The sequence below is a fragment of the Salvelinus alpinus genome, chromosome 8 (assembly GCF_045679555.1).
Source record: "Salvelinus alpinus chromosome 8, SLU_Salpinus.1, whole genome shotgun sequence".
NCBI classification, from domain to species: domain Eukaryota; kingdom Metazoa; phylum Chordata; class Actinopteri; order Salmoniformes; family Salmonidae; genus Salvelinus; species Salvelinus alpinus.
Window position 1 is genome coordinate 51,393,647 of NC_092093.1, and position 9,399 is coordinate 51,403,045.

The following is a 9,399-nucleotide window of genomic DNA, read 5'->3' on the forward strand; positions in this document are numbered from 1 at the left end:
GTGTGTGTTTGTGTGTCACCATCTGTAGGTAATGGGGCAGATGCACCCACATGGAGGTGGGAGAACAGCCTGGTCTCATAGACTAGACGTAACATAGTAAATGTAACTTTGATCATGTTTTCCCACTGCTTTACTCATCTCATATGTAAATACTGTACTATATTCTACCGTATTTTAGTCAATACCACTCCAACATTGCTCGATCTAATATTTATATATTTCTAAAATTCCATTATTTTACTTTTAGATTAGTGTGTATTGTTGTGTATTGTTAGATATTACTGCACTGTTGGAGCTAGGAACACAAGCATTTCGCCACACCCGCAATAACATCTGATAAATATGTGTATGTGACCAATACAATTTGACTTGTAAATCCGGATTAGCTAACCCTTCCTTGTAGCTAACCCTTAACCTAGCTAACATTTGCCACCAAGCTAGAACTAGAAACATATCCAATATTTTGGAATATGTTAACATATTGTGCATTTTGTAATAAGTAACCTATCATACAAAATTGGTTGATGGACATCCACAAATTAATACATTCCATACGAAACATAACATATCTTACCTAATTGAGTGTCTCGGATTTACGTACAGAATAATACAAAATGCTCTGAGACCAGGTTGGAGAGAAACACACACTTTCGGAGGTATTATGGACCAGACACATTACAGTTGAGTAAACCCACAGCCTAGATTACCTTCTCCCCTCTTCTTCTCTTCTGTCGTTGTGATGAGAAAAGAAAATGTCTGCCAAGAGTAAGTCGTTTTGATGTGAAAAGAAAATGTCTGCCAAGAGTAAGTCTTGAAGCAGCTACAAGGTTATGGCAAAGGTGATTGTACTTTTTGGCTACTTCTTTCAAGAGTAGGACTCCTCTTTAAGGCTGAGTCCCATATGGCACCTTCTCTACAGTGTACTACTTTTGACCGGGGCCCATAGTGTCTACACTTCATAATGAATAGGGTGCCGTTTGGGATTCTTGGTACTTCCCATTGTGTGCTTGAATGAGTTGTCAGTCGTCGGCCAGCCGGGACAAATCAAGATCTATCAAGCTGGTCCATCTTCATTAAAATGGCTCCTGTCACACAACTGATCAGTCAAACTGTGTGTGTGTGTGTGTGTGTGTGTGTGTGTGTGTGTGTGTGTGTGTGTGTGTGTGTGTGTGTGTGTGTGTGTGTGTGTGTGTGTGTGTGTGTGTGTGTGTGTGTGTGTGTGTGTGTGTGTGTGTGTGTGTGTGTGTGTGTGTGTGTGTGTGTGTGTTAACAGTAGCAGAAGCCCCTTATAATGACAGGAGAACAGACAGGAGGGCATTTGACCTTCAACCCTCCTTGACCTTTAACCTCAACCAACCCCCAGCCCTCCTCCTCAGAACCCCTGGCTGACCTCCTCCCTATCCCTCAGAACACACACACACACACACACACACACACACACACACACACACACACACACACACACACACACACACACACACACACACACCTCACACACACACACACACCTCACACAAACACACACACCTCAGAACACACACACACACACACACCTCAGAACCCTCATTCCACCCTACTAAACCACAGAAAACCCCCTCCTACCCTCGAACGTCCAACACACCCCTCCAGTCTACAAAGCCCATTGCTCTCAGACCCCCCTCTCTCCGCCCCGTCAGATCAAAGCACCTTGGGGGTTGAGAGGGAGCTGACCCGTGGGACAGCCTGAGTACTCTGCTGTTTGGCTAGCCCACAGTGTGAAAAGAGACAAAGACAGTGAGTGAGCGTCCTGTAACATACTTCCTGCTAGGCTGTAGATGACAGACTTCCTTCCTGCTAGGCTGTAGATGACAGACTTCCTTCCTGCTAGGCTGTAGATGACAGACTTCCTTCCTGCTAGGCTGTAGATGACAGACTTCCTTCCTGCTAGGCTGTAGATGACAGACTTCCTTCCTGCTAGGCTGTAGATGACAGACTTCCTTCCTGCTAGGCTGTAGATGACAGACTTCCTTCCCGCTAGGATGTAGATGACAGACCAGGTGATAGAGTTACAACTGCAGTCTGGGAGAGAGTGGCTGGCTGTCCTCTCTGTGGCAGGATGATGGGAGTGGCTGGCTGTCCTCTCTGGGGCAGGATGATGGGAGTGGCTGGCTGTCCTCTCTGTGGCAGGATGACGGGAGTGGCTGGCTGTCCTCTCTGGGGCAGGATGACGGGAGTGGCTGGCTGTCCTCTCTGTGGCAGGATGACGAGAGTGGCTGGCTGTCCTCTCTGGGGCAGGATGACGAGAGTGGCAGGCTGTCCTCTCTGTGGCAGGATGACGGGAGTGGCTGGCTGTCCTCTCTGGGGCAGGAAGACGAGAGTGGCAGGCTGTCCTCTCTGGGGCACGATGACGAGAGTGGCAGGCTGTCCTCTCTGTGGCAGGATGACGGGAGTGGCTGGCTGTCCACTCTGTGGCAGGATGACGGGAGTGGCTGGCTGTCCTCTCTGGGGCAGGATGACGGGAGTGGCTGGCTGTCCTCTCTGTGGCAGGATGACGAGAGTGGCTGGCTGTCCTCTCTGGGGCAGGATGACGAGAGTGGCAGGCTGTCCTCTCTGTGGCAGGATGACGGGAGTGGCTGGCTGTCCTCTCTGGGGCAGGAAGACGAGAGTGGCAGGCTGTCCTCTCTGGGGCACGATGACGAGAGTGGCAGGCTGTCCTCTCTGTGGCAGGATGACGGGAGTGGCTGGCTGTCCACTCTGTGGCAGGATGACGGGAGTGGCTGGCTGTCCTCTCTGTGGCAGGATGACGAGAGTGGCAGGCTGTCCTCTCTGGGGCAGGATGACGAGAGTGGCAGCCTGTCCTCTCTGTGGCAGGATGACGGGAGTGGCTGGCTGTCCACTCTGTGGCAGGATGACGGGAGTGGCTGGCAGTCCTCTCTGTGGCAGGATGACGAGAGTGGCTGTGGTTGGTTCTGTCATCACACACAAGGAGAGAGACACAAACACAGAGACATAAACCCAAGCATACTGACATCAAACATCTAGCCTGTCTGCTACTGTGTGTGTGTGTGTGTGTGTGTGTGTGTGTGTGTGTGTGTGTGTGTGTGTGTGTGTGTGTGTGTGTGTGTGTGTGTGTGTGTGTGTGTGTGTGTGTGTGTGTGTGTGTGTGTGTGTGTGTGTGTGTGTGTGTGTGTGTGTGTGTGTGTGTGTGTGTGTGTGTGTTATATTGCTTGTGACCTTGTTGAAAAACATCCCTGTGGTATCTACAAAATTATCAATAATGATATTATATTCGAATAGAGCTGCTGTTTAATGTTTGTGTGTGCGTGTGTGTGTGTGCGTGTTTAATCATGTGTTTATTTACTCGTGACTTGACTTAATTAGAATGAATTACTCGTCCCTAAAACAACACGTGTTTTTTTTTAATATCACTTTATTAAAAACAGCCTCAGACGTCAGACAATTACGTGACAACAGGAAGTAATGAATGATTATCTATTCACTCTGGAGCGATGAGATAGATCAGTCATTCGCATGTATAATTTACATAATCAAAAGCATCATATAATGATTGTTGTACGTTTGATGATACGGGGGACAAAGTTAGTGTTTAGGACAGAGACAAGACACACTGTCCAGGATATACTTCCACACTCCATCCCCCAGGGGGCAGCAGCAACCTTGACCAGGTGCTGAGCTAAGCCTTGATAAGCACATCAGGTGCAGCCAGGTAGAGTGGTGATCAGTCAGAGTGACAGCTTAAAACAGGCTGTGGGTTTGTTTACTGGCCATGAGGCCTTTTGTTTGTTTTGGAGTCATTTGTTTGGAGCATGCCTTTGGTATTTTTACTTTCTGTACATATTTATGTTTTGTCACCATCTGAACAAAACATTATCCGCTTGGACTCATAGACCCAGAGGTCAAGAGAGAGAGAGCTGCCCCTGGACCAAGGTAAAGCTGCTGTCTCCCTGGACCAAGGTAAGGCTGGTGTCTCCCTGGACCAAGGTAACGCTGCTGTCTCCCTGGACCAAAGTAAGGCTGGTGTCTCCCTGGACCAAGGTAAGGCTGGTGTCTCCCTGGACCAAGGTAAAGCTGCTGTCTCCCTGGACCAAGGTAACGCTGCTGTCTCCCTGGACCAAGGTAAAGCTGCTGTCTCCCTGGACCAAGGTAAAGCTGCTGTCTCCCTGGACCAAGGTAACGCTGCTGTCTCCCTGGACCAAGGTAAAGCTGCTGTCTCCCTGGACCAAGGTAACGCTGCTGTCTCCCTGGACCAAGGTAAAGCTGCTGTCTCCCTGGACCAAGGTAAAGCTGCTGTCTGGCTGCTGTCTCCCTGGACCAAGGAAAAGCTGCCGTCTCCCTGGACCAAGGTAACGCTGCCGTCTCCCTGGACCAAGGTAAGGCTGGTGTCTCTATGGACCAAGGTAAAGCTGCTGTCTCCCTGGACCAAGGCAAGGCTGCAGTCTCCCTGGACCAAGGTAAAGCTGCTGTCTCCCTGGAACAAGGTAACGCTGCCGTCTCTATGGACCAAGGTAAAGCTGCTGTCTCCCAGGACCAAGGTACAGCTGCCGTCTCCCTGGACCAAGGTAAAGCTGCTGTCTCCCTGGACCAAGGTAAAGCTGCTGTCTCCCAGGACCAAGGTACAGCTGCCGTCTCCCTGGACCAAGGTAAAGCTGCCGTCTCTATGGACCAAGGTAAAGCTGCCGTCTCCCAAGACCAAGGTAAAGCTGCTGTCTCCCTGGACCAAGGTAAAGCTGCTGTCTCCCTGGACCAAGGTAAAGCTGCTGTCTCCCTGGACCAAGGTAAAGCTGCTGTCTGGCTGCTGTCTCCCAGGTCCAAGGTAACGCTGCCGTCTCTATGGACCAAGGTAAAGCTGCTGTCTGGCTTCTGTCTCCCAGGTCCAAGGTAACGCTGCCGTCTCTATGGACCAAGGTAAAGCTGCTGTCTGGCTGCTGTCTCCCAGGTCCAAGGTAAAGCTGCCGTCTCTATGGACCAAGGTAAAGCTGCCGTCTCTATGGACCAAGGTAAAGCTGCTGTCTCCCTGGACCAAGGTAAAGCTGCTGTCTCCCTGGACCAAGGTAAAGCTGCTGTCTCCCTGGACCAAGGTAAAGCTGCTGTCTCCCTGGGCTCGTGTACATTCAACATCTAGGCTCATTCGCTGATTTCCTCCATAAATAGACATATTCATTCACCTTCCAGACCACGTAACAAGGTGACAGAATTCTCTGTGTCTGTCTGTGTGCAGCTGGCATCCCTGTAAACAGACTTCTCATGTAATCTGGAGAACACACACACAGAAACATACAACTTACACACACATACACTTATGCACGTACTTACACACACGCACACACACACACACACACACACACGTGATGTGTATCTGCGTCGTAGCGGTGACCATCTTCAACGAGGGCCTTTAAACTGACCAGGATGTGGAAAAGACATAGAGCTTTAATTAACCAGCTAGATCAGCTGTGGGGCCTGATGCCCACCACTCAGTCCAACTCCCTCAGTCCACCTGCCTCCCTGTCTCAGTCCACCTGCCTCCCTGTCTCAGTCCACCTGCCTCCCTGTCTCAGTCCACCTGCCTCCCTGTCTCAGTCCACCTGCCTCCCTGTCTCAGTCCACCTGCCTCCCTGTCTCAGTCCACCTGCCTCCCTGTCTCAGTCCACCTGCCTCCCTGTCTCAGTCCACCTGCCTCCCTGTCTCAGTCCACCTGCCTCCCTGTCTCAGTCCACCTGCCTCCCTGTCTCAGTCCACCTGCCTCCCTGTCTCAGTCCACCTGCCTCCCTGTCTCAGTCCACCTGCCTCCCTGTCTCAGTCCCACCTGACTCCTACTGCAGAGTGCCATTCTACCAAAATATATAATCCTATATCGTCTTCAGACCATCATTAACATGCAGTAGACCGTTTCTTCAACAGCAGCTATGCCTATTTCTCACAGACCCAGAAGGCTAATTAGGTACAGAGATAGACAGCCCAGTATCGTGGGATTGATCTGTGTCTCAAAACCACACCGTTCTGGGATGTAGAACCATAAGGCTGTGTACTCTCCCAATACTACGGTTAAACTGGCCACTATCACAACATAGAGTATGAACAGCACAGATAATCAGATACTCCTTATGCTACGGTCAGTGTTATTAGAGCAGTAATCTCTTACATGGTGATACCGGGGTTCATGTGATACCGGGGTTCATGTGAATACGGTGCTCATGTGATACCGGGGTTCATGTGATACCGGGGTTCATGTGATACCGGGGTTCATGTGAATACGGTGCTCATGTGATACCGGGGTTCATGTGATACCGGGGTTCATGTGATACCGGGGTTCATGTGATACCGGGGTTCATGTGATACCGGAGTTCATGTGATACCGGGGTTCATGTGATACTGGGGTTCATGTGATACTGGGGTTCATGTGATACTGGGGTTCATGTGATACCGGGGTTCATGTGAATACGGGGTTCATGTGATACCGGGGTTCATGTGATACCGGGGTTCATGTGATACCGGGGTTCATGTGATACAGGGGTTCATGTGATACCAGGGTTCATGTGATACCAGGGTTCATGTGATACAGGGGTTCATGTGATACTGGGGTTCATGTGATACTGGGGTCCATGTGATACTGGGGTTCATGTGATACCGAGGTTCATGTGATACCGGGGTTCATGTGATACCAGGGTTCATGTGATACCGGGGTTCATGTGATACCGAGGTTCATGTGATACTGGGGTTCTTGTGATACAGGGGTTCATGTGATACCAGGGTTCATGTGATACAGGGGTTCATGTGATACTGGGGTTCATGTGATACTGGGGTCCATGTGATATTGGGGTTCATGTGATACCCAGGTTCATGTGATACAGGGGTTCATGTGATACTGGGGTTCATGTGATACCGAGGTTCATGTGCTACTGGGGTTCATGTGATACTGGGGTTCATGTGATACTGGGGTTCATGTGATACTGGGGTTCATATGATACCGTGGTTCATGTGATACCGGGGTTCATGTGATACAGGGTTCATGTGATACCGGGGTTCATGTGATACCGGTGCTCATGTGATACCGGGGTTCATGTGATACCGGGGTTCATGTGATACTGGGGTTCATGTGATACAGGGTTCATGTGATACTGGGGTTCATGTGAAACCGGGTTTCATGTGATAGTGGGGCGTGGGCTATGGGTTGTCAGGTCCTCTCTGACTCTCTCTGAGTGGTGTGAGACAGAGATAAGATCATCCCGAGAGACCTTTTCCTTCCTCCTCCTATCATTCCCCCCTCCTGTCGTTCCCCCCTCCTTTCCCTCCTCCTGTCGTTCCCCCTCCTTTCCCTCCTCCTGTCGTTCCCCCATCCTTTCCCTCCTCCTTTCGTTCCCCCCTCCTTTCCCTCCTCCTGTCGTTCCCCCTCCTTTCCCTCCTCCTGTCGTTCCCCCATCCTTTCCCTCCTCCTGTCGTTCCCCCATCCTTTCCCTCCTCCTTTCGTTCCCCCCTCCTTTCCCTCCTCCTGTCGTTCCCCCTCCTTTCCCTCCTCCTGTCGTTCCCCCTCCTTTCCCTCCTCCTGTCGTTCCCCCATCCTTTCCCTCCTGCTTTCGTTCCCCCCTCCGTTCCCTCCTCCTGTCGTTCCCCCTCCTTTCCCTCCTCCTGTCGTTCCCCCATCCTTTCCCTCCTCCTTTCGTTCCCCCCTCCTTTCCCTCCTCCTGTCGTTCCCCCTCCTTTCCCTCCTCCTGTCGTTCCCCCTCCTTTCCCTCCTCCTGTCGTTCCCCCATCCTTTCCCTCCTCCTTTCGTTCCCCCCTCCTTTCCCTCCTCCTGTCGTTCCCCCTCCTTTCCCTCCTCCTGTCGTTCCCCCTCCTTTCCCTCCTCCTGTCGTTCCCCCATCCTTTCCCTCCTCCTTTCGTTCCCCCCTCCTTTCCCTCCTCCTGTCGTTCCCCCTCCTTTCCCTCCTCCTGTCGTTCCCCCATCCTTTCCCTCCTCCTTTCGTTCCCCCCTCCTTTCCCTCCTCCTGTCGTTCCCCCTCCTTTCCCTCCTCCTGTCGTTCCCCCATCCTTTCCCTCCTCCTGTCGTTCCCCCTCCTTCTGTCGTTCCCCCATCCTTTCCCTCCTCCTGTCGTTCCCCCTCCTTTCCCTCCTCCTGTCGTTCCCCCTCCTTCTGTCGTTCCCCCATCCTTTCCCTCCTCCTTTCGTTCCCCCCTCCTTTCCCTCCTCCTGTCGTTCCCCCCTCCTTTCCCTCCTCCTTTCGTTCCCCCCTCCTTTCCCTCCTCCTGTCGTTCCCCCCTCCTTCCTTCCTCCCCTGTCGTTCCCCCTCCTTTCCCTCCTCCTGTCGTTCCCCCTCCTTTCCCTCCTCCTGTCGTTCCCCCCTCCTTTCCCTCCTCCTTTCGTTCCCCCCTCCTTTCCCTCCTCCTGTTGTTCCCCCCTCCTTCCTTCCTCCCCTGTCGTTCCCCCTCCTTTCCCTCCTCCTTTCGTTCCCCCCTCCTTTCCCTCCTCCTGTCGTTCCCCCTCCTTCCTTCCTCCCCTGTCGTTCCCCCCTCCTTCCTTCCTCCTCCTGTCGTTCCACCCTCCTTCCTTCCTCCTGTCTTTCCCCTCCTCCTGTCTTTCCCTCGTCCTGTCGTTCCCCCCTACTTTCCCTCCTCCTGTCGTTCCCCCCTCCTTTCCCTCCCCTGTCATTCCCCCCTCCTTTTCCTCCTCCTGTCATTCCCCCCTTCTTTCCCTCCTCCTGTCATTCCCCCCTCCTTCCTCCTCTGTCGTCCCCCCCTCCTCTTTTCTTGCTCTGTTGTTACCCCCTCCATTTTTTCCTCCTCCTCTGTCGTTTCCTCCTCTGCTGTCTTTCCCCAATATTCCCTCTCTCCCTCCTGGCACGGTCAGCGCAGGTTGGCACCCAAGAGCCAGGCAACCAGAGGGCTAACAGCAAGACTGCATCCGAAATAGCACTCGTTTCCCTATTTACTGTACTACTTTTGACCAGGGCCCAAAGGTATTAGAGGAGATGTTGAGATGCCCATAAGTTTCTGGTCTAAAGTTGTGCACTATATAGGGAATAGGGTGCCATTTTAGGTGAACCCCAGAGAGCTCTTTGCTCCCCTCTAGTCCTTTCACATGTTTTAACAATTTCCTCTCTCCGCTGAAAAAATTATGCTAATATTCTTGTCCAGTTTCCTGCAGTCTGGAACACCAATTAAGACTGTCTGTCTGTTTGGGTTTCAAGAAGGGCTGCTGAGGAGGCAGACAGACAGGGAGGAAAAACACGCAGACAGACAGACATGGAGGGACTAAAGGAGGACGGAGGAGGTAGAGAGAGTAGACCATGGACTAAAGGAGAAGGAAGAGAGTAGAGAGAGTAGACCATGGACTAAAGGAGAAGGAAGAGAGTAGAGAGAGAAGACCATGGACTAAAGAAGGACGAGGGAGTAGAGAGAGAAGACC

The 9,399-nt window shown here is 51.8% G+C and overlaps 1 protein-coding gene across 1 annotated transcript; it reads right to left on the bottom strand.

Annotated features, from left to right (window-relative positions):
- Positions 1-7,171: 7,171 nt before the first annotated feature.
- LOC139582307 (ribosome-binding protein 1-like) lies at positions 7,172-8,671 on the bottom strand. Its single transcript, XM_071412302.1, has one exon. It carries the CDS (start codon positions 8,669-8,671, stop codon positions 7,172-7,174), a length of 1,500 nt encoding a protein of 499 aa, XP_071268403.1.
- Positions 8,672-9,399: the final 728 nt, after the last annotated feature.